General features: G+C 37.4%; 1 protein-coding gene and 1 pseudogene across 5 annotated transcripts in view; both read left to right on the top strand.

Moving 5' to 3' along the window:
• The window catches only part of LOC110163566 (rho GTPase-activating protein 42), an 82,733-nt gene that overhangs the window by 21,529 nt on the left and 34,273 nt on the right, over positions 1-26,931 (top strand). For all 5 annotated transcript variants that reach the window (XM_055166851.1, XM_055166850.1, XM_055166848.1 and 2 more), the window contains exon 3: positions 5,060-5,121. In XM_055166851.1, coding sequence (XP_055022826.1) covers positions 5,060-5,121 — 62 coding nt within the window. The remainder of the gene's footprint in view (positions 1-5,059; positions 5,122-26,931) is intronic.
• Positions 6,629-6,745, top strand: LOC129407319 (5S ribosomal RNA; annotated as a pseudogene).

Below are 26,931 nucleotides of genomic sequence, written 5' to 3'. Positions count from 1 at the left end.
GTGCCGTATCCACCATAAGGAGTATGAAAGCAGCGGCGCAGAGGGCCCTACACCACTAATGGGCCCCTCTCACAGTCTGCCTGCTTCCTCCTCTCCCTGCTTTTTCTGCTGTGCTCATTATCTCCAGCTTGAGCCCTGAGCTTCGTGGAGCTAGGGCCTGCCGAATTACTGTCCATCTGTGAGGGCTAGACTGGATATCGACCCCTCCGACACGGGACCGTAATGTTCATCTGAATGCCTAATGAAGAGTGCCTTTTCCTCTTCTTCTCTCTCAAAGCAGCCGCTGTAGCATGATGGGCAGGAGAGCAGAAAAGCAATTATGCATATTGGACAAATCCACACCCATATCCAGGGATAGTTAGAGTCAAACATGTGCTTGTTTGAGGAAATGTCTATTACGCCTGCTTTTCCATTCACACTCATGTTGGTCCTATGTGTAGCAAATAATAGGCATTTTGTCTGACCAGCTGGTGTAGTGGGATGAGTCCAATGTTTACTAAGAGCGACCAGGACACTGCAGAGGGCTCAGATGATGATACAGTGTCTATTATAGATAACTGGCTTTAGAGTTGAGGAGAAAAAGATATTTTACACCATAAAGTGAAGCTGTAAAAAATCTGTAGACCTCAAAGCTGTATTTGGTTGGGCTGTGAGATTATTCACAATCAAATCAAAATCACAGTTTGAATGGACACAATTAGTAAATAAATGCTACAGTTCTGAAATACCGGTGGATCCCTTAAGAAAATATCCTGTCTTACTGCTTGTGAAAACTGCTAACCCTGTAGTTTAGATCTGTACACAGATACTGAAATACATGTGATTCTTGTATTAGTTTGTCCATTCATATTTCAGTTTTTTTGTCAATTCACCTGGAAATGTTTAAATGTGTACTTAAAGTAATAAAGTTGCAATCTTATCATGATTGCAATGTTTGTCAGACAAAGAAAGACATTTTTTAAATTGTTCAGCTCTAGCTTTTGGTATGATTTTAAGGATCAGTGAAGTTACAGTAAGCCAATGTATTATGCATGGTAAGCTGTATACACTGAGGACATAAACAAGCTAAGAAACAAACATTAAGTAAATGCAAGATGAAATACTGAATATCATTACAGGATTTTAGTGCGAAAAAGGGGAGCAGTGGTCTATTTTAATAAAATCAGGAGAAGTAGATTAGTTTGTGAGTTTGAAATAATAGTTTACAGATTTTGACATTACACCAGGCGGGACGGCAGGGGGAAAATACTGTAATGTCTTTTTAATGGCTTTATTGTGGTTCTCTTGTTTAGCTCATACTCCGTCAACCAAATTTGGCTCATAATAAATGTTTCCTATTTCCCGTTTGTTGAAATTCCCTGTGCTTCTCCATTGTGCTTGGCTGCCCAGGCTAACGCAAAGGCCATGATCACACCTTGGAAAATATGAAATGTGTTGAAATCAATCACCTCATCAATGTCCCCGCGCTGTCCCACTGACACAGCTACACCTCTGTGAATGCCAGAGCTGAGAGTCTGAGCCAGGATCTGTGTGCTCGCTTTGATGCCAGCTAACTTCCATGAACAACATGGAAGATTATATGTGCCCGCGCCTGCTCACCTGACCTTTTATTGATTTTACTCTACTACTTCCTGCAGTGACATTCTCATTCTATGCCAGTTATCTAGGAATCAATGGGGGCAAAAGATTGATGTGGCCTCAGAAATTTGAATTTTCAGAAAAGTTACATGCTCCTCTCACAGAAGGTCAAGTCAGAGTCTCCAAGGGACATCACTGGACTGAGACAAGTCTGATAAGCTCAAAAATACAAGTCAAAGATGCAGCTCAAAGAATAGAGCCTGTAAGCTCAGAGCTAAGGTATTTCTGTATGGGCTACCTGTCATAGATGAAAAAAGAAGAAAATTACAGGATTAAAAGAGGAGAGTTCTGACAGAAATGCAAAATTTACTGGGGCAAAATCATTACTTGACTGAAAAAATGTTTTATGACTTGACAGTCCTATTATACACTGGCTTTAAGTGCTTCTATATAGCCAGAGGTGATCAAAAGAAATGAGACCTTTACAATCTCAACAGTAGACACAGTATATTTTGTAATTTCATCTAATGTAAAAAAAATAAATACATAAATAAATAAATATATATATATGTAATATATATGTAATATATATATGTTATATATATATGTTATATATGTATGTGTGTGTGTGTGTGTGTGTGTGTGTATATATATATATATATATATATATATATATATATATATATATATATATATATATATATATATATATATATATATATATATATATATATATATATATATATATATATATATATATATATATATATATATATATATATATGTTGCACCTAGCCTTCATAAGTTCTCAGGAAAATGCCAAGTTAAATTCTTCTGTTGTTTGTATAATTTACCAATGAAGGGGCTAGAAAATACCATTACAAAATCCTTCTGGCTACATTTTTCTTTTTAAACTTAACTAGGAAATGTTGACTATTAAAAAGGCTGCCCAGAAGAATATTAAAAATGTATGCTGCATTAAAGCCCAGGAGTCCGTTTGGAAAAATAACACTTCTACACCAAGCAGGCTGTACTTCTCTGCTATTGAAACATTTTATTCATCTGGTCCATACTGACTTTTTCATTTGCTAGTGAATGGTATGCTAAAGCTAACCTCCCTTTGACACTATTTCCTCTGCTCGCAGTCTAATCCTGTCCCATCAGTGGCTCCTGCTGTGGCCTTTACCCCCTGAGAGGTGGCTTCTGTTGATAAAGCAGCCAAAGGTGTTAATAGGAGGGCTCGACTGCCCGCTGCATTACGGCATAAAATCATTGCTGCTGGTTCTTTAAAAAGCTTTGGTGTGTAAATGGACCTAAGTGTCTGAGGTGATTCATGGCCTCCATGCCAGGCTCTGCTCTTGGTGTGACTGTGTTGACAGGCAAGACAGCGGCTCTGCTCCCATTAATGAGTGGACAAAGGCTGACACAGGGGATAATCAACAATGGACATCAACAATGAACATACATGTGTGAAGCCTTTAAAGCTGAGCTGGAGTGTTATACCATGCACTGGAATATGACGTGGCAACAAATCAATTACATTGATGAATCAAATTTTAAGTTCAGTTCAATTTGTTTGGAAGCAAATCTTTTTTAGTTTCCTCACTTTTTATTATTGTTAATTGCATTGGAAATGCAAGAAAGTCTGCAAAGTGCAGTCACTAGGCCAAATTATAGTTCTGCATTGACTCAACGCACACTGCTGCTGTCACCTTGTTGCCGTAGTTTTTGATTTATGGATCTGTGTGCCACAAAGTAATTCACCACCACACCGCTAGGAGGCTAGGATTTGAAAATGGCATTCGTGTATACAAAATGAAGTGGGAAAGCTGAGTACTGGAAATGTATGTAGAGAGGACCAATCATGTATGTAGAGAGGACCAAGAGAGGACCTTGCTGTCTGCATTGGTTCGACACAAAATTTCGGAAAATGTGACACAGAAGATTTGAAGCACAACCATAAATTGGGCTATAAGGATCAGAGTTTTAGAGGTCATGTGCTTTTCCTTCATGTTTGAGCCTCAGTGAAGAGAAAAGCAGGAGTTTAGCACAGGGCCAGAGCTGCTCTGAAATGAGCAACGTCACATTAAATATTGTGAAAGTGCAAATCACGTCTTTTACACCACATCAGCCTCATGTTTAATGCAGTGGACTGTTATGATTAGTTAGTTTTATCTCATTCATAAAATGAAAAGATTTCCCCCAATTGCCACTGGGTTAAATATTATCCCTTCACAACACAACTTTGTAGTAACATCAGATGCTTAGCTGCTTTTATCTTTTATATTGTATTTAAGCTGTTTAAGATATTTCTATTTACATTCCACAACAAATATATTAATATTGATAATGTTTTAATTAAAAGGAGCTTACTATTTACAGCACTATACCTTAACTGAAACAATTATATATCTTTGTTTATTTTTGAAAATTTTCTGTAGTTTGTTGGGCATTTTTAGTGGAAAAGGGAGAAAAATCAAAATTCTAATTTTTAGAGAAAAAAATCCCCAATTTTATTTTTGGACAATATCACCTAGCCCTACACTGTAAAAACAAAGCCTGAGACTTTAAGTACCCTGGGGCAGAATGACAAATACTGCCTCTGTCATCACCGCCCATAAACATGAAGCCAACACTATTGTGCCCTGAACACAATAACAGTGTGTAATGCCGCCAGCAAAAATGTAAACAACCTTTTTTGGTGTAGCTTTTTTTATGTTTTATAGACATAAGAAACATACACTAGTAGCCAGTGGGGACCTTCTTTATCACATTACCACATCTGAATTATATATCCACAGCCTTTCGATTTCTGTTAACTATTATTAGACTATTACTGTTACTATCGGAGAAAACAGCTTGTCTCTTGTTCAACAGAAGAAGAAGAAGAAAAAAAACAAAACACTGGTAGCTGTCGTTTATTGAAGTCATGGATGTGTACAGGTACAATCCCATAGACAAGCTTCTCTGTACTGTACACTGAATGACTCCTGTGTTGACTGTAATAAGTAAAGCCCAGATGGAGTGGACAAACAATATATCTCTCTTTCTCCTATACTCACTGTCAGTTTATTTTAAGACTACGCAGGGGAACGAAATAAAAGGGAAGCAATCAACAGTCGCCATTCACTTGAAGTATTGTTTTTTACTACACGTCTCGAGCTTAAATGGGACAGCTGCATGATTTTATTAGGTTCTAAAATGTGCGGTATTGGGAGCGTGGGGGAAAAAACATTTCATCCCCCCATGTGTGAGAAAGCTCAAGGGGTGCCAGCGACATACGAGCTTTAACGGCCAAGCTGCTACACTTTTTAAATATCCTTTTTATTATGAGACAACATGTGGATCTGTGTATTTGCATAATTATGACACAGTTGTACGACTTCATCATATGTCAGGTTATAAAGATTTATTGACTGAAGATAAAATATATATTTGTGTCCTAAAACCTGTTGTAAGTTGGATTTTTCTTGTTTTTCAGCTCAGTCTTTCAAAGAGTTTGCCCAGCTTCTTAACACTGTGGAAGAAGAACGTCGTCGTCTGGTGAGAATGCTCCTGACCTTTTCAAAAAACAACAGAAATGAAAATTTATCTCACAACTTGCCACTACAAAATGTTATGTGGTGACTTTTCAATGTTCGTGATGCTGCAAAATGACAAAATCATTAGCTTTAAACTATGCATATTTTTTTTAGAAATGTTAAAACATACCATTTAATAACCTCTCAATTTCCATCTACTCAGGAAACATCACTAAAATAAACAAAATAATTCAAATGACTTTACCCAACTGTTTTATAACATCTTAAAGGGACAGTGTCTAACTTTTTTGTCTGTAACCTGCTTGTCTCGTATAACATATTTTTATGGAAACAAGCACGTTGTAGCATCAAATTATAGGTCAAATCTGTGGGGAGGCGACTCTAATCACAGTATGTTTTTTAGTCAATTAAAACATCTGTAAGTGAGTAAATACAAGATATATGTTTAATGCCGCACTGAGAAACCTTTCAGGCATTTCAGGCAAAGCAATAACATCTCAATCGAGACAAGCAGTCACAGTTACTTTTTGCACTAAAAAGTTACATAGTGCCCCTTTAATGTGTTTCTTAAAATGTTGTTGCTCTCTCACAGTTTAGTGACACTATAATAGAATGTCTTACTGTGATGAATTCCCAAGGTCAGCCGAATATCAAGACTGTGGATGCAATTTTTTATGTTGTAAGAAAAGTGGCAGCTTTGTCCCTGTCTAAAGGTCGGAAAACAGACCTCCAACTACGCCGCATGTCTGGAGACAAACCAGGCATGACGCAAAGGCCAAGAACGATGGAGGAGGGGGGCCCAGGGTCATATGTCCCACCTAGCATGTTAGAGGATTGCCCCCGGGGTGGTATACGGTAATATAGAAACCTGCGACTCCAGACTGTAACAGGATTGCTCGTCTGCTCTATTGGTATTCACAAAGCTAACCATTGTACTTGACTGGTTTTTCACCCATTAAAACCAAACAACCCAAGGCTATCCAAAAGAGATGCCAGTGCCATTTTGAATAGCTCTTTCCACTGACCTCATTCATTTAGCTTTTGTACAGTTCTAGTTTGTTGGAGTTTAGACGTATTTCCTCATTGATTTGAATGGTAGAAGTGTGTATTTATGAAGGGTGGTATTATAAAGAGCCTGAGGGTGGAATTACCTCAATCTGCCTGAAGCACTGGAGCTGCATGTTTGACTAACCAAGTGCAATCTACGGATTTTTGTGTAAGTTTGCCTTTTCTCTTTGTGGACAGAGATTCATACACTTATTTCTTATTCTTTTTCCAATTTTATTTTATTATATAAAGACATTGCATTTACTTTGGACAAACCATATGCAAGTGTAAAAATCACTTTAAAACATTAGAGGCATTTAGAACATGGCAATACATTTGAAACAAGCAAGAATGACGTGCGCTGCATTACATATTTACAGTAAATTAGCCAGTAAATGTCATATCGCATTATTGTTTACGAAACCTGATTTCCGCCGATGTCTTTCTAAGACGTTCAAGCCATTTGTGGCCATACCAGCTTGTCAAAGCCTGATCCTGTCAGATCTCAGAAGCTAAGCAAGGCTGGGCCTGGTTAGTACTTGGATGGGAGATGCTGGGAAAATCGGGTGCTACAACTGACACACTGTTGTTGTGTCCTTAAGCAAGGCACTTCACCCACATTGCTTGTATGAAAGTGGTGTGTGCATGAGTGATGGTGCTGGTCGGAGGGGCCGACAGCACAGACTGGCAGCCTCGCTTCCATCAGTCTGACCTAGGGCAGCTGTGGCTACAATAGTAGTTTACCACCACTGGGTATGGAGTGAATGAATAATGCTCTGTAAAGCATCTTTGAGTGTCCAAAAAGCACTATATAAAACTGATTCATTATTATCATTATTATTATTATTTAAGCCAGTATAGATGAAAAATATGTAAGTGTGCATTTGCTCTTTCTCATATGTTAGAGTGGACAGTCGCAAAGTGGTTAGCAATTAGGCTTGTTGACAAAAACATGTTGGATTTAACTATAAGCCTGTCAACACATGTCCTTTCCTATAAATGAGACATGTGAATTTAGAATCTTAACTACCGATATTGAATGCATGTGAGAGTGTATGAGAGAGGCAATGCTGCTGTCTGTGAAACCAAAGCAGCTCTATATAGTTTAACATTCACGTAAATGCTCAAGTTATGGTTCATCTCAGTAAATTGCTGTCATGTTTTATGATGTGCAGAAGTGCCCTCTGTAGATGGGGGTCACCTCCATGGGTGCCGTGTATTGAATATCGTGTCATCCTAATCATTTTGACAAGCATAAAACCACAGATAATAAATTCAAATTGCCTGACTGATTTTTTTTCCCTGTTTCAAACTCCTGACCCTTGTAAATTGTTTAACTGCTGTTGATGATGCATAGCCTATAACAGCTGTCTCATTTTGATCTTATAATCTTGGCCTTGTTTGACAAATTATGGTAGGGCCATACCATGTAAAATTAACAAGGCGCTTCTTATAGTAACTTTGGGTTTGTTTATAAATTGTGATGTGTGTTCCTGTTGTTGGATTTCAGCTAATGTTACAACATTCTTCAGACCAATAATATTTAATAGATGCCCTTTTTATTGTAATGCACTGAGTTCTTGGGCTTTGAAAATCAGGTTCATCATTTGTGAATTCACCGTTTTATGGGGCCTCCCTGATGATGTTCACGAAAAAAGATACTAAATCGTGGCCTCAAATTACTATTTCATTCTCACGATTTAGCTAATTTGTTCCCATGTTTTAGCCATAGACCATATTTATGAGTGCACATAGCTAATGCCCTAGCCACCGTGTGCCAAATAGGAAGTTGCCAGGAGGCTCTTCCAGCTCCTGACCCTGGCTCCAACTGACTTACATTGGGATCTTTGTCATCTCTCTCTCTGTAACTGCAGCAGTGAGCCTTGTCATTTTGGTCTTAAAATGTTCATATTAATCTGCTCTACATGATCCTGAATTTTTTTTGCTATTTTTTTCTGTCAAAAAAATTCTATTCATAACATAGAGTCTGGCTCCAGATTCGCTCCTGTAACCGTTAGCATCGCGAGCCTCATTTGAGCGGCACTGAACACTGTGGGTGACATCACACTCGCGTAGTCCACTTCTTTATACAGTCTATGGTTTTAGCTATGCTTTTGTTAATTTGTTTCCACGTTTTAATAAATTCATTCCCATGTTTTAGCAAATCATTCCCACATTTTTGCCAGTTCACAGCACATTGGACACAGCGGAGGTTCAGGTTTAGTCCTGGTCCAGTCCTGGTTTAGTCCTGGTTCAGTCCTGGTCCAGTCTTGGTGTAGTCCTGGCGATCGGTTCTACGGTTTTTGTGTGTATATATTTATAATCTGCTATGACGGCGTGGGTTTAGTTTTGGTTTAGTCCTTGTCCAGACCCAGTGTAGTCCTGCTGTAGTCCTGGCGATTGACTTGGCAGTTGCGGCATGTATATTTTTATAATCCACTAATGACACGGCATAGATTTTCTTGTTCTGGTGTTTGTGGCTCCCTGCCCTGGTGTGGCCTCCACACACACACTTATGAATGGTTTATCCTCAGCACGTTACAAGTCATCCATGCATCTCTACTACGTATGGTCGGACTATTAGGCTTTCGGACTAATGGTCTGACTACATAGTGATATGTACGAATTGCCTTAAACGTGGGAACGATTTAGCTACAACATGGGAATGAATTACATATTGTGGGAACGAAATAATCATTTGAGGCTACAATTTAGTTTGTTTTTTCGCGCACGTCATCAGGCGGGCTCCCTACATTTTGTATATTTCATGGCAGAAAATCCAGTGTAATCAATAGGGAAAAATGGTCTTTTGCCCCCCGTTTGGGATTATGACATCATAATAATACTTTTACTACTTTTTACTACTTTCTAGAATCACGTGGAAAGTATTTGATTTATTTTACTCAATCAGGGATATTTTAACTTCAAAATTGTTTCTTTATTTTCTCCTTTGCCTTTTAAATAAGTTCACAAATTTTTTAGTTTTATAAGAAATATTATTACTAATTTTGGAGCAAGCACTGTTCACACGTCACATTGGAACATTTCACATTTTCAACAACATGTTCTTTTTCATTACAAAGTTGAAATTAACTTTTACCTTCATAGTTTTTGTCAAACGATGATAACTCCGAATTATGGATTAAATTGTGCATAAGGGCTGCTGGAGGCTATCAGTATTATATTAGAATCCATATGCACATTCAATTTTCTCCAAACCCAGAGTCTTTGCATCATCCTTTCTTTTGTCTGTGGTGCCTTTTGTTTCAGCACATCACAGGAGGCTCCTCTGATGTCTGCACTTTGAGCACCGCTGCTTCACTGCACCCTCTGAGGCAGTACACTGAAAACATGTCACTTCATGCAAAAAAGAATTCAACAAAACAAGAATGTTGTTTTTTTAATATAATGATTTGATATTTTCTTTTCAACTTAGAGTGAATTTGGTCAAACACTCAGGTCTCTTACTCTAACTAACTTTTTCTCCATCACCTGCTTCATCTGCTTGTGGAGATACTGCACAATTGGCAGGTGACACCACAGGGCCAACTTACATGTCAGGTCTTTGGAGAGTCGAGCCCAGTCACTGTAAGAATTCAAGATTTTTTTGTCAATAGAAACCAATGTTAATGAGTGTATGCAAGATGGATATGTTTATGCCATACCAGGACATTCCAGACAAGACATATCTCCATGGCGGCAAACTCTTCACCTTTAATATATTTTAGGTCAAAGTTATCTTCAGCTCTTACATGTGTCTGTCCATTGGCTGCTCTGGTATCACAAGTTTCTATCACATTTGTTCCCCTTACATCAAAGACTTTTAAAGGTAGAATTCCAAAGATATATTTGGACTGGGGTGTGTGTGAATAACACATAGTTTTTACTCCCAGTGAAAGTGTTAGTGCTATCACCAATTAAATTTGCGAATTTCTTTTGAACTTTGACATATAGCCAATCTGCTGATAAGAAATATTTAGATGGTTTGTGGAAAAAAGCTGTTAACTGCTAATGACTTGTCTCAGTCAGAAGTGTTAAAGTATGATCAGTCAGCTTTGAACATTACTTTTGGATCTAATTAGCCACAAACCACTGCATGTACTGTATGTGGTAACTTTGAGATAGAAATATTTCTAAACTTCCACGTAATTTCTAGAACTTTATTAGAGCTGCAGTAAATAACTCATAAGGCTGTTCCAAGAGGTCCAGGCACAGTCGTAAGGGGCAGTATTTAAGCTGAGAACTTGATGTCTCGAATTACATGTAATATCCTGATCTGATAGCAGCTCCACAGTAAGTGGGGCTGTCATAGAAATAGTGCTGGAAGCAATAGAAGTAAGATGGGCCCTTTTTGCAGGATATAGTTATACCACTATTATAGCTTTCAATTTTGGGTACCAGTACTTGAACGACACCTATATTTTACTATTGGTATGTTGAGTGTACTTTTTTTTTTTGATTATTAATCGTCTTTCTTTTTAAACTTTTCTGCATCACTTGAGGGAAAACATGAACTAAAACACAACTCCACACCAGTCCATCTTTCCTACTTAACTTTAACTTTGCATTGAAACATGTTTCACATCCACCCATTCTTGTGTTTTCTTGTGAGAAACTTGAGGACTTGAGGTTTTTCTGTACACAGCCATGTTTGAAAAATAAAACAAGCTCCACTTCACACCGCCTCTGTGTGAGTCAGTGCCTTCCACAGTCTTATTTACCAGATTCATAGAGCCATCAGAGGATTTGGTCACATTTGTTTACTGTCCTGCTTATTCACACAGTCACAGTGTAATGCCAGCTTGAGAGAGCGCACATAAACGCCACAGCCAACCCTCACTGACCTCTGTATGCGTGTGTGCCAAGTGGGCTTAGCTCAGAATTCACGGTTACACCACAACAATGCTGGCATCCAATTCAGGGTCACTGATCCTGCCAAAGTTTATCAGATGTGTTCATTTTTTATAATAGAAACAAACATTATAATTTTGGATGAACTTAAAGGTGCATTGAACACATTTTCTAGTGGAGGGTTTGTCAGCTACTTGTCCTCATAGAGATGTTATTGCTTTGTCTAGAATGTTCCACAGTATAAATAAAACCTATCTAGCTCTAGGGAGGAAACTGTAGGCTCCACTGCAGGTCATATCTGTGGAGAGGCAAACCTATTCACAGAGAGAATTATTGTAGTTTTGAGCAATAGAAACACCAGTAATTATTAAATGTTAGATAGATGTGTTTTATGTCATACCATGGAACATTTCAGGGAGAGCGGTAACATCTCCATGGAGACAAGCAGGCGATGGACCCTCCTCCAGATGTGCAGTGCATTTAAATCAGATATCATTTAGAATCAAGCACACTTTAAAGCACAAAACTCCTCCTTACTGAAGAATCTCATTACCTAATCAGTGCATTTCATCTTCAATGCAATAGTAAAACATTTAGCAGGCCATTTTGGGGAAACTTTCTTATATCTTACAAGTTATGCATAGTTTATTTGTCGTTTCACAATATACCATCAATCATATTTTATTTCTTAGTTTTACCAATGCATCTTGCCAGTCAAATGATTATGACAAATACTTCTGAGGATTTAAATCTCCTCAAAGCACAGCAAAAGTATGAGTTGGAACAATATTTTAAAATTAGGTTGCTAAAGCATTAGAATATAGTATTGTAGATGTTTGAAGTTATTGTTACAAGAAAGAAACAATCTAATTGTTTCCATATTCTTTCTCATTGCTGCTGCTTTATGACGGTGACACCAAAACAAACACAACAACCCACTTAATTTATATTCCAGCACAGCCTGTATATTCTAATTGACTTTTATTATATGCTGTTAGATGGTAATAATAAACTTGGCCTGCCCACTCACTGTTAACCCCTGCTGTGCACTGTAATTTTCATGTGTCTAGAAACAGGTCTAAACATCCCATATAAATTCAGTCTTTCATATATCAGTGTTTTCTGCTCTGAAGATACAATCGATCCATCACAGTCTGGGGCTGAATTGCCTCCAGTCATTGTAACCTGTAGCAATTTAAGCACATTTGGAGCTGATAAAGAAGAGCAGCAGTTTGTCTTTTAATCAGACCCTCTTCACTGGAAGCTGCTGGAGTGCTACAGTGAGCTGATCATGTTTTATTCATAGTCATTAAAATGTGTGGAGTCTGGTTAAGAGAACGATTCAGATCTAATAGCAAAAACAATATGGACCAACAGGGACTTGCTGCTGAAAAATAGTACACTTAACATACATAACAGTATGTAGTTAGTATGTACACACTAGTGCCTGGACACATTAGTAGTTCATGATAGTACTTAAAAGTACCACTTAAATGACTACACCTCACTTAGCCTCAATAACACATGAGCAAAGACTCATTCTTAGTGTTTATAAACTGTTCTTTATTCTTTATTTTTTATAAAGAGTTATTCAAGCTGAGTAACTACTGAATTAAGGGGTTAATGTATTCATTAAGTAGTTTTAATAAACCATTTGTTAATTAAAGAGCCCATATTACACCTTTTTCTGATATAAGTTATAATGTTGTCTAATGTTTTTTTTAAAACACAAACTTTTCAATATTAGTCTTTCTCTTCAGCAGAAAACATTCCACTTCCACATTGTGGTGTCATGCAGTAGTACAGAAAATGCTCTACTGTGTTTTTAAACTCTGTGCACCTTCACTAGAATCATGGATAAGTTCAGCTTGGCAATCTCTGCTGTACAAAAGGTAAAAGGCTGTAGCCGTAACTTGAAAACTACCACTACATGACATCACAAGGTAGAGCAGAGCATTTTGAGCTTTGAAGATGTAGAGGGACTAATATTAGAGTTACTCAAATGAAACAAACCACAACTCATACAAAGAGGTAAGTCTGTGTTCATGCTTTAGGCAAATTAAAGTGTAGTTATTATAAACCAAAGTATCATTATGAAATATCTTGGCATATAAATCCAGACAGAGTAACATTACATATTGATAGAATTACTGTAGTAAAATTGGTGGCTGGCTAGTTTGCAGAAAGACAAGGCTTATTATAATTAATTCATTTAAAGTGTTGTAGCTGCTTAAAAGCCTATTTTACCAAGCACTAGGCAAAATAATAGTCAATTTTATACTATTAAATACATAATTTGAAAATGTGGCAGCTGCTAACTGATAATTATTCCAAAAATTGTGCTAATGGTTTGAAATTTATTGTTTATAGAAAGGAATCAACAGTATGCAGTGAGATAGCATTCCTTTAGATGCGCTTAGACTGCACAGCAAGCCACATCCAGTCTATTCATTAGCTGTGATAAAGACAAAGTCAAAGTCAGCAACAGAGGAATGAGAAAAAGCAGGAGAAACTTTTCTTGCAAGACTTGAAGTAGGTTTAGAGTCTTTTTAACCAAGTGACTGCCAGAAACTTCCAAGGCATTGGATTTCTGCCTGCTTTGTATTCCCGTTTCTGGCAGCAGCTTCTGTATTACATGTAATGAATGACATTTCCAAAGAGTACACTGCATCTTGAGCGCTAGTGATATAAAGTGTGGAGTGACAGGTAAAAAGTGCACCATGCAGTGGTGTGTGTATGGGTAACTGTCAGGCAGAGGTGTCGGATGTGCATATTCACGTGTCTGTCATCGTGTTACATGTCAAGAGTTTAAAGACTAAATGGCGTTTTGTTAAAGCACTTGATATTGGACATTTAACATAGGTTGAGACATCACTGCGCGAACACGACAGAAGTGACTGAATAAGATAGAGTCAGGCATCTGTTTGTAGTTGGTTTCATTTGAACTTAGGCCTTGTCTGTGCTAGTTTACTTGAAACGGAGTGTAGAGTTGACTGCTGTCTGACTCCTGGGCTAGTAGTAATGTTAGTGCAAGTAGACATGACATACACAGTTCAAAGACAGCTCAGACATGTAAATGTCTCTCAATAGCTCAGCACGTCTCATCACAGGTTGGAGGTTTGTTAGTTTCTTAATTTTGTACATTTGTGCCTTTAGGTAATTATAATGGTTTTCTGTGTAAACATGTATATGGCTTAATGTGGATGGCTGTGGGTCTCTTTAGTGCCAACATAAGAAGAACATAAAGGATTCTTTTCCTGCCATTGGCACTGTTTAGGATGATCTCCATCACAACCTTTACATTGCTGGAAACGATTTTAGAAAGCCACAAATTGCAGTGACCTGAATCTAGGGCTGTACAATAAATGGCAATCAAAATGAAATGGCAATTTAAGCAAATCAAATCACAAAGGCTGCAACAATCTGTGAAGAACAAAATTTCCTTTTTTAGAAAATAAAATTTTAGAAATTACCTGTATGTTTGATACCTACAAAGAAATTCTACAAATGAAAAGAATGGATTCTTGTTTTATTTTGTTATTATTCATATTTCAGTGTTCTTTCAAATGTGTATGCTCTTGGGGTTGTTTACAATGTGCACTTTGCAATATAATCGCAATTGCAATTGCAATTTTTATCCAAAATATAACTCAGTGGATTCTCTACCTTTATCTATTTAGTTAAATAGCATCTTGAATAACAATCTAAAAGTAAAGACTAAACTTGATGAAGACGTACTTCAGACCCTGTTGCTGTGATGCTGGAGTGTGCACAGTTCTACTTGTGCAGCCTTTGTACACAGCTGCTGATGAAAAACACTTTTGAAAGAATCTACTGTCAAACACAGTATTGACTGGAGTCTCAGAGATACTTAGACAACAATCAGTGCCAGATGGTGTCTCCGTTTTTAAGGTTAGCTGCTCATGTGTTACAAGAACCATATGTGACATTCAGAGCCACACACTGCTCCTAGATTACTCTACACCCCAACAAAGAAAGTCTTATCTTTTTCTCAATGCAACTCCTTACTTTCAATCACTTGTGGAGTGGATCTTTGAGCTAAAAATAGGATGCAGGCTGATCAGCTTGAACCCAAATATTTCAGGGCACGTCAGGAGAGAATATGTAAAGAGCAACTTGGTGCAAGAAAACTGTGTGCATAGCCAGCCTCTGTGCTAAGAAAATCCAGTTTATGCTGCTGTTGTCAGGCATGAAGTACTTTATTGTTTACTGACTCTGCAGGGGGGAGCTCTTACACTTTTAGCTCTCCCATCATCCATCCTAGTGTGCTTTTCCATAAAATAATTCCCAAATTCTGCTTCAAAAGATTTCTTGCTATCATTCCCCAACCGAGGGCCCTTTGAGCTGCATAAGAAGAGTCAATGTGGTTCAAGTTCTGCATGGTTTGAGCTGGTTCAGCACTGCCGAGCGCGGATGGCATTTGGAGGGGAAGGCCAGTGCCCCGGTGTTGTGGCTTTTGGAGTGGTGATTGTGTGCCCCCAGGAGGCTGCCTTTTATGGTCGGGCTGGAAAACAGATAGTGTCTTCCTCTTGTTGTTGAGGCCTTTGTGATTGAAAGAAGAAGGGCACCAGGTCTGCCTGTGTGTGCCAGGCAGAATCTATAAGCCAAACTTAGACCTTTCTTATGGTTATTAATATATTCTTTGTGCAATGGAATCCCAGTTCGAGCCACTCCTTTGCTATATTTACCATTGTAAAATGGCAAACTACCGATCAACATAATTCACGTAATCCTGTCTCTATAGTTTGTGTTGACATAGGCTGAAGAGATGTCTACCATATTTGAATGACAATACAGATAAATGACTCTAAGGTCGGCTTCAGGCTGTTCTGTTAAGAAAAGATAGCAGGCTTGGCTTGTCAGAATATCACATCCTCTGCGTTTAACAAAAATACATACAAATTAAAACATTTTATTTATCAAAAAATATTGTTTAGCCTTCCTGCGAAACCAAGTATAAACAACAGTGGTATGGGCCAAGAAACACAGCTTTTGTATTTGTAACAGGACATTTTTGAATATTTTAACAACAGAAAAACAAAACATTTGTTCACTTCCTTTATGTTTGATAGTGGCAATTTAGGATGCCTTTCCTTCAGCAGTCACAGCAAAATATGTCTTGTAATTCCATTTGTCAGGCAGTGACACACATCAGACACAATGTGAGCCCCTTAAGTGCTGATATTTTATACCAGGCTCGGCTGATAAGATGATGGCAAAATGTACCAGAGATACATCAGGACTGCAATATCTAATTTCCCATAAACCCCAATGAAAGCACATGGACAAATAAAAAACTATGACTTTAAAGCACACTCTGGATTTGTTACCCACTACATATTGAACCTCTTGTGTCTATAAGAAAAATTTAACTAATGTTTATTTCAACTCCTATTGCTATTCCAACATTACGTAGAGCATATTAGCTCAAAAGTAAAAAAATATACCCCTTATTGAGAGATAAATTTTCTCAAGATGGTGTTATTTTATTGCAGTTATAGTGGATGTGATTGTGTGTCTCAATTTCTTCTTAAAGAGCAATGTTCAAACTTGATTCAAATAAAAGCCATATACAGGCTAAAGTCTGCTTGAGGGCCTAATGCTTCATATAGGGGCTGCATGTAAAATGATGCCTTCATAATTGACAAAGTAATTATCCAACGTCGAGCCATGAGTTGCACTAAAAATAACTGTAATGTGAGAGAGTGGCGTGATGGCAGCCTCTTCTCAGGCCAATCTAAACCTGTCTATATCGCACACATAGGCTGCCATACGCCATCACAGTTCAATGCGAGTGGGAAGTCTCACGCTGAATAATATACGTGTTAAGTGCTGCTATGACTCACTTACGATTACATATTTTCACTTATATTATAGAGTGTTAGAAAAGACATATTAAAATTTTAGCAGGTATTTAGTATTAAACTATAATATATGTGGATCATGATTTGACATTTGGTGGACTGCAAACTGCAATATTGATCTAAAACTAGTATTTATCAAATGTATCAGAAATCAGATACTATCAATACTAAATCTAGTCATTTGAGCACATATCAGTACTAAAAAAGTCACACAGACGGCTATATATACGCCAGGGGCAGCAGGGCAGCACCTTTCCCATGGGGGCATCAGGAGGAGGGCGTCCCGTTCCAGGATCGCCACTGCCTGAACAACTGAAGCACCACATGGCAGAGGTGGGGACTTTGAAGTTGTGACTTGGACTCTAGTCAGACATGAGTCACTATTTTTAGGACTTGAGACTTGACTTGATAAAACAGACAAAGACTTGGGACTTGACTCGGACTTGAACCTTGTGACTTGAAAAGACTTGATGTTTAGACTAGTTAACAAATTAACTGTTATTAAGCACTCTTAAATCTTAACTCTGTCTGTTCTGACCATAATAATTCACACTCTTGTTAAGACATTTAAAAAGGAAAAAATATCATAGCAAGCTATATTACTATATATACTTTGGTTTAAAGACTTGAAATGACTTGAAGCTCAAAGCAGACGACTTGGACTTGACTTGGACTTATGGCCCAGTGACTCAAGACTCGACTTGGCCTTGCCTGCTTTTAGCTTGCAACTTGACTCGGACTTGAGGTCAGACTTACTTGAGACTTGCAAAACCACCTCTGCCACATGGTAATATAAAAGAAAGTACTACGATTGAATGTTGAAAATTACGTTCTCTTGTCTCCATAGTGTTTTTATTATCAACGTGGTATTGGCACCAGTAGTATTGTCTACTATTTAGTATCGAAATAAAGTTTGAAATTTTAGTGCACATTTTAGACAGCGCAATCTAAAACAGTGCTACATCAGAAACAGGTGTATTAACTTAATGTTCAAAACTTCATAACTCCATGCCACCTGCCTCTTCACAGTGGCATTTCACTGTAGCAAACAGCAGATTTTCATTTACGTCTTGTTATTTTTGAACCGGCCTTATGACATATTTGAAACCTACATATATAACCACAAGTCTGATTGGATAATTGCAATAAGTTCAGAGCAGTGGAGGGAGATATGAGGTAGATGGAAAAAAAGAGATTTTCTCAGCAGTCAGACCAGGAATGCATGAGTGAAATATCAAATATAACTTTGTATACTTTAATACAACATGGTTAAAAGTTCATAAAAGACTATTTTCATAAGATAATCAAATTCTGTATATAGTTAGGTAAAATTGAATCTAACTTTTACCCTATAGACTGGATGAGGGCTGAATAGAGAATAGTGGTGTGTGCTGTCCTGTGAACTGAGGAATGTCCCATTGACCCTGAGACAACACTGCGAAATGAAGGCAGCCATTGTTCTGGCCAGAGTTCATGGTTGCTCGTTTAATGAAAGTCTGACAGTATCAAACCTCTGTGAAGTGAACTCGCCTCCCAAAGAGTGAAACTTCAGTCACTATAGCTTAAACCAAAACTGACCTTTGTAAAATATATTGTTTATCCTGTCAGATACTTTCTAAATACCCATTTCATTTTAAACATATACATGTTTACAATATTTATTTTCTGTAAAAGCATTGGTTGCACAAATCATTGTTATAATGATTGCATTTTGGCTGTCAAATGTAAATGTAACTTGTACTGGTGACTGGGTGATGGCAAATCAAGAAAAAACAATAGATCATTCTCCACAGGAATGACGATCTTAAGACATTTGGATCTTGTGGCATTTTGTCCCATGCTTGCAGTGTGTTGCATTTTCTGTTCAACTGAGTTAGAAGGATTTAGTCTACTTTGAAAATGTGTGTAGTTGTCACAGATAAATCAGTCTACACATTGTTGTATGTTGATTTTATGCCAGATGCCCTTTACAAACGTTTGAGTGCGTCTTCCCTTGTGGTTTTTATATTGCAGTTGTTCCATTCTGTAATATTGCTGAACCCAGAAATCCACTTTTTTCCTTAGCTTTTTATTTCTGAAAATGTCAACAAAAACTTCTAAATACCTTTTGAGTTGTCTTTCCACAGAAAACAATCAACCCACCGACAAACCAACACTACAAAAACATGACCTCCTTGGCATAATTGACAGAACACAAAAATATGAAATCAATGGTGTGTACTTTGTTTTTGGTCTCCTCTTGTGCAAGCCAGGTGTCTTCCTGCAGGGGCTTGTTGTGCACTGATAAACCAACAGAACAAATCTCTTAGGAGCTGATCAATGTTTCTGCTTTAAACCCCATTCATGTCGTACTCCACTGGCTCCTCTCCCACTCATGGTTCTCATCGCCGCGCGGCTTTGTGCTTGTTATGTGTCACTTCAGTCTCACAAGGTCGTGATGGCAATCTTTTTCTGCTCCTGTGATGCAAACTGTAAGCCTGGAGACAGCTGTTTGGTGAAAGAAGTGCATAGAGAAGATTTAGATAGTTAGTGCATGTCACATATTTCAACACAAGTGGAGGCAGGAGCAGCTAGAATACTGTGTTCTTGTTTCCGTGCCATTGTATATGGAGAAGGTAGACCCTTTCAAAACAACAAGTTAATCGATAAATTGCAGCCAATTGATTATTTAAATGGTTGTCTTCTATTTTAGTAACTGAACAATCATTTACTGCTTTATGCATAGGCTCCAAAACATGTCATGAGTTGAGAAAAGGTTTTATAGTTGAGGTTTTATGACTTGGACAGCTCAGGAACATACAAATGACAAAAATAGTTAGTTGTAGCCCTAATTGGGACTAAGATTCAGTTATTTCTAATTGTTGATGACTGATTGTGCTAAGGCTTTGGAGAAAGAAATCTGACATCTTGAACTTCCCTTTTGCTATGGATTTAACTGAAGGATTTTACTCAAAACTTCTAGTGTTAAATTGCAAAATGCCTGTGTTGTTTATTTATCAAGAAAAAAAGTTCTGATTTTTTGGTTTTCTCACCCAGCGCTATGGCACACTGTTTTCTGAGCAAGATTCTGCTACAGTTTCAAATTCAGCTGCTCATCTGTTGTATTAAACCACCACTGCAAACTGGAAAGACCCACAGTTACTGCAGTTTTCCTTTGACCAAAGTCGAATAGGCCCTGTGATTTCATCCTTTGTCAAAACTTTATATTGTTGCCAGTGTTCCTGCTCCTAACAGATAAACTCTTAGGAAATGTCCACTTGCTGTCCCCACAGGGCAAATAATAAAGACAATGCGAGACAAAGGGATATTATGTTTCATTCATAATTTATCTTACTACTCAATTCTTCACTACTTTTGCCTAAGGACACAGCGACAATATCTGTTTTCTTCATTTGTTTGATTGACAGTTACATGCTGGTTGATAAAAATGTTGTAGTATAAAAAAAAATCCAAGTCCAAAATTGTGAACTATTTTGCTCGTTTACAAAGTCAGATTAACAAAGGCAAAGTCTACTTTCAAACCTGTGCCAAAGAATAACTATATATCAACTAACCAAACTGTACTGAGCAAACAAGGAGATGCTCTCAGGGGATCTACAAATCAGCTCCTCTCTGCATCTCAACTCCACCTGCCTTATGTCTGTACTTAGCCCGATCTGTTTTTAATGCGCAGGGCAAATGTGTCACGGTCGCTCAATCGCGCTCCATGTCTTTCTGCTAATGCTTGTTTTGGTTTCCTCAGCTCATAAAAGTTTAGCCTGATCAAGTGTTTGAGCAGCTGTAGGAGCCATTGCTGCTGCAGAGATGGAGCAGGACTTTTAATATTTAGTCACACCATAGCACATCGGCAGGAAACAATGAGGACAATGATGTTTGTTATTGTTTACACCTTCTTTAATGAGTCGGGATAATTCTGTCTGCTTATCGCTGGACATAGTGGTACAAGTGTAGTGGATATTCTGAAGTGATGCCTCTGGCTATCATTAACTTTAATACCACTCAAGACAAAGGCAGTGCTGCTGACGTAGGGCACTGGCACTGAAGACAATACACTTCCCCTTCTCTTATTAAAATTCAAGCAGTTAAATACTTTAGCATCTCTGCGTCAACATCCACACTTTATACATTAACACGATTATATATTTGTCACTCACATGACAATACATCACACGTTTACACATTTTTTTTCACTCAAGTTGATAATCAGGAGATACTGTGAATACATTTTTGCATTTGTTAAATTATTATCACTGCAAAGTTTCTGAAACAATCAAGTATATGTTTAAGCTACCATGTGCAAGTTTATTAGATTTTTTTTCATCATCAGTGTTAGTAGATGGTACATGTGAAATCTGTTCCCTCTCTCCAAACCTGGTCTTTATTCAGGCTCACCTGTGCTTTCTGGTCTTCTGTCAGGCCAAAGGTGGCACACCATCAGACAGCAATAATGTAGAGAGTGGTGATATGTGAGATTACAGGGGCAGGTCGGCCATTACCACATTTTTTTGGACTATAAGTCTCACTTTTTTTCATGAGTGGTCCTACTGCAGTACGACTTATGTATTAAAATTTTCACACTGACAGCCATGAGAGAGTGCTCTAGGCGTGTCAGTATCTGCTACTATTGTCACTTCGTTCTCTACTGCGCATGTCTCCTGCAGAAAGAGCTGTTGTCCTGCTGCAAGTAGTGAAATATGCAGCCAAAAACGGTAATCGAGCAGCAGGAATTAATTTTGCAGTGAGCCAGAAACTTGTGAGGGACTGGTGGAAAGCGGGAAAGTGGATGGACAAAGCATGGACTTCAGTGACACCAAAACCATCCTGTCGGGATTCAGAAAGGCCGGAATAATTCTAACTGGAACTGATGCTGAATCTGACGACAGCTACGCAGAAGAGGAAGAGACGCTCCGTTTACCTCCGGACATCGCGGAGTTTCTCAGAAGTGACACCGAGGATGAAGAATTCAGTGGATTTAGTGATTTGGAGTGAGATGGAGTGTTTGATAAACTTGTTAGGTTGTGTTGTTTATGTTATAGTTATCTGAAGAACTGTTCATAGGTTACGTTAACATCCTGTTGTTCTCTGTTCTATTGTTATTTATAATTCACCTTTCAAGATGAAATATCGGTCCCCTGGTCTCTGATTTAATAAAGTAAATTTCCCCCAAAAAGTGCGACTTATAGTCTGGTGCAACTTATATATGTTTTTTCTTCTTCATTACGCATTTTTGGCTGGAGCGACTTATACTCCGGAGCGATTTATAGTCCAAAAAATATAGTACATAAATACGGATGGTAGCTTTAAAGTTCAAGCTAACAATGCCTATATGGACTCTGCAACAAACACAATATTATATTCATACTCTATTTGGGGAACGTGGATGAAGTGTTTGATACAATAAGAGTATGCAATATTCAGAGGTGTGATCAAACCTATTTTTTCACTGCTGCAACCTTTGATCCAAACACAAAGAAGAAGCCACAGTATTTCCAAATAATATTATTTAAGTAGAAGCAAGCATTTCTTCACAGAAATATTATCTTTTGATATTGAGAAGTGTTCTGTACTTCTGCTACTAACAAATCTACTGCAGCTCCTATAGTTACATTACCATTGCATACTAAATCACCCAGCCCTCTCCTCATCTACAAGGTTGGACAGACCTTACATGCACAATGACCTTTTTCAATGGGTAAAATGAAATACAGAGAACCTAATTTAGCTCCAGTCTGAATCAAGTGTCAAAATCTATATATTTCTGAGATATTTTTTTCTCAAGATTAATGTACCATCTGAGTTTCCATTTTTATTTTACAGACTACACATAACAAGAACTCAGGCGTTTCCAAAGCAGACTGTCTCTTCCCTCAAATCTCTTCTGTGCCTGGAGCTATGTTGACTTTGATATTGTGAGAGGGAAGTACTAAACCAAACAAACTCTACTTTTTCTTTGAAATACAGTGACCGAGAAGTCTTTTATGACACCTCCAGAGCTGGGGAGATGGGAGATTGGGCTGTGTGCATTTATATACAGACAGATATTGTTGATTTGTTGCCAATGTAAAATGCTGCTGGTACATTAGAGCTGCTTTTTTATTTTGTGAGGACAGTGCCAGCAAAAAACCCAAGGAAACTTTATAAAACTTATTTGTGGTTATGGTCCTGCATACTGTCCCCCATGTGATACACAAACTATACTGTTAGAAATCACCATGACATATACGGTTGGTCTATGTAAGAATACCAGAAAGTGTCTCTACTATTTTACCTAGTAACTAATACTGTGTTTTTCCTTGTACAGGCGCAGACTGTAGGTGTTTTGTGTTCTGTTGTTGTGTCCTTGGGCAATACGTTTCATCCACATTATCTATTCTAGTCGGAATACTGGATGCAACAAACTGATGCAAACTGGTTGCATCAGGAAGGGTGCCTCACTAAAAGACTGCTGTTGTGGAGTTACTTTGTCAGAGCTGTTCATAGCTGTTGTAGTTCACTCTTGTTTATTTAAACCAAATGGGAACAAAGTAGGATGGTGCAAATAATCAGATTTTAATCGAGACTGAGGTTCAGTCAACAGTAATTTTCAATGATATGCTTGTGTCTTTTCAGTCAAGGGGGCCTATAGCTAACCCCTTCTCTAAGCATGTGGTTTGGAATGGATTTTAGACTTTGGAGGAAGAAATTCATATTTTATTTTTTTATTGAAAGTCTGTCTTGTTGTCTGGTCTTGAAATTAATATTACAAAATAAAATGAAATAGAAAATTGCGAGTGATCAATATGAGGAGGAATTTTGATCTAATTATTTAGTCATATTGTCCAACTGTTTAGTAGAAGGTTTAAATAATTCATCTGTTAATCTTTTGAATATTTTTGCCATAAATTTCAGGTGTTGGTAATGACTTCTCGTGCTTTGCTGTGTCTGAATTAATAACAATATTTTGGATTTGCTTGATACTTGAATGGTAAAAATATAGCAGCAGTGAGGAAGTGTGGGCACATTGACATTCCTCTCTCTATCTGGTAATGAAATTGCTTAGCGCTATTGCATCCTTTCAAGCATCACACAGTGCTCGCTCATATGGATTTAATCCTGTTGAGAGGGGCTGTTGCTCAGGGCATTCGGCACAATGCCAGTTTGAAAGTAATCCATTGAGTCTCAAATAAGTTGGCCTATTTCTAATAAATATCCACCTTGGTCCATTAAAAAGTCATGTAGTTAATACCTTGAAGAGGTACAATCTAAAGTCAATAGAGTTCCTTAAATGTTCCATATTATGCTATTTTCAGATCTGTATGTATATTCTCTCTATGTATATTTTCTCATCATAAACATTCCTGGAGTTTTGTTTTGTTTCATTAACACACAGACCCTGCATATTTAGGGGTTTTAGGAGTTCTTCTCTCACACAGAAAACATTCTGTTCCACCTTCTGATTTCATGTGGTAATACAGGAAGTACTCCACTATGTTTTTAAAATTCATACACTTTCACTAGAATCATTTGGATCATTTCAGCCCTGAAGTTCCCCATCTCTGCTGAAGAAAAGGTAAAAGGTCGCCGTTAACTTGAAACTACTATGTAGATGTAGACAGACTAATAATAAAGGGTTACTCAAACATGTGTCAATGAAATAGCACAACTCCAGGTTTTTGAGGAGGTATCAACATTATAACATGCCTTAGAGCTCACAAGACAATTTTGCATAATATAGGACTTTATAACAAACTGTGTAAAACCTTACACATATTTGAGACAGGTATTAGGTTATATGGACTTGAACTGGGCATAAACATTTGCCAATTAAGTTGAGTCATTTGATGTTGATGAGTTTATATAAGCTATATTAAAGCTATATTAAATTCAAACTACCCTTAGAACATTTCACTAAGGAATGCTTACCTCTGATCTTTTAATCCATGTGTGAGTTATCTTATTAAATTTACAAATATAGAACATTTAATTTCTCGTGCATAACCCTACATCATTTTAAAATGTGCCCTGAACTGTAACAGCCAGTTCAGTTAGACATAGACAATAAGGTAAAGGGAGTAGCATGAGTCCTGCTGTTGACATAGCAGATGACATGGTGACTAGATATAACTATGTATTATAACTCTTCATCGTCTACTCTGAATATCTCTTATCATAACTGCCTTTTTATCAGACCTATAACCTATCTCTATAATCTCTGTTTTTCTCATTGTAAACATAAGCAGCTGCCTTTTATATAATATGACTTTTATACAACATCCTGCATTTCACTCAGTATTTGGACACCTATCTATCAGAAACTTTTTTCACATTTTGCGCTATGCCAGTTTGAACCACAGAGGATAGCTTTTCCAACCCACCTGTCAACTGCTCAATGTTTATTTTTTTATATTTTTTGACAGGCTTTTGGTTGATACAGACCAGTGCTGACTGGGAACATGCCACTAAAGCAAATTTTTTGACCCCTATAATAACAGTTTGTGCTGTCACTCAAACCATTTGCTGATTTTCACTTTCTCATCAACATGAAAAGAAAATACTTGAACTTTGTCTTTGATACTTCCCAGTAATTATCTTGTCACACTGCTATTTGGATGCTGTTCATTTGTTTGTATTAGTCTTGCTGCTACAGACTATACACCTTATACTATACATTTTAATCATTTTAATCATCTTCCAAAAATATGCTGTAACCATAGAAACATATACCCAAGGGAGTTGAGTCCCAATTTCAGCTCCTGTGAAAATACTACAGTGGAGCACATCAGCTGACACGATGTCAGGCCACGTGTCATTAAAGTTTGACAGTGTGTAATTATTTTGTGCTAATTAATACTTTCCATCATTGTAACTCGCTCGTTATTCTAGGCTGCTATAGCTGATCAGCTGCACTTGTCTTTGTATCAAAAGGCTTCCAAAACTTGTCGAGTGTTGGAATAGACCTACATGTCAATAAAAATAACAAGTTTTAGGAAGACAGGCAGTAATTTGAACTACTATAGTATTTAGAGTTGTTGTTTTTTTTTGTTTTTTGTTTTTTTGTTTTTTGTTTTTATGTAAGCCCTCAATCCAAATCAATCATCTGGTGTATTCGGTTTAAACTTGAAGATGTTTGGCCGTCATCCAGGAATTGTTCTGAGTACAGTTATAGGGTGCGTTCAGACTTCACATTCACTACATCAAAAGTGGGACTAAACCCAAAACTAAATGTTGACTAGACCAGGAGTAAACAAGGACTAGAACAGGACCAAACCAAGTTCATATTGGGACTAAACTAAGCTCAATTTTGGACCAAGTGTGAAACGCCCCCAGTCTAAGTTCTGTATCTTAAAACAGTGAAATTGGAATGTGGATCCACCTTATTTTTTTTTCACTATAAAAAATGTGATTTAAAACATTACTACAATAATTAAAACATTTTCTTGTTTCTATAGATTTTGTGCACATTCTTAGACTTAGACAAACTTTATTGATCCACAAGGGAAATTATTTGGACACATCTCACACATTACACATCAATATATTATAAAAACAAAGAGCAAAATATAATAGGTAATAAATATATTCAAATTCAATAAGTAGCAAAAATAACAAGAGATTGGTGTTGATTAAGGCGTAATTATACAAATTTATATGTACAAGAAGAAAAAAAAGGTTGAAGTCTGGCAGAATGACTTTACCGTATTACCTGCCATGCACAGAACATTGTTAAAGGATTTTTCTAATTGGAAATTGTCATGGCTCTTATTGTACCAGTGTTTCTGTGCATGGTTGTTGACAGGGCATACATTTAATTTTAATATCATGATAAATGCAGTCACTACAATCTGAAAAAGATTATGACTTCAAGTGTGAAATGCATGTCTCCAGCTGAAGGACCATGGATTAATTCAATTACCACAACAGAGCCACACACATTTGCATAGCAGGGTAATATCTTGCATATAAAAGAAACAACACATTACAAGCTTGGGAGAGATTGTGGCAGCCTTTTGAAGTCGCCCGCTCCGGTTGGATGATGGAAGTGACAAGGT

This window comes from Boleophthalmus pectinirostris, unplaced genomic scaffold, assembly GCF_026225935.1.
Source record: "Boleophthalmus pectinirostris isolate CB_2022bp ecotype Guang Dong unplaced genomic scaffold, ASM2622593v1 HiC_scaffold_9, whole genome shotgun sequence".
In the NCBI taxonomy this organism is placed as follows: Eukaryota; Metazoa; Chordata; class Actinopteri; order Gobiiformes; family Gobiidae; genus Boleophthalmus; species Boleophthalmus pectinirostris.
This window is presented reverse-complemented; position numbering and strand designations above follow the sequence as displayed.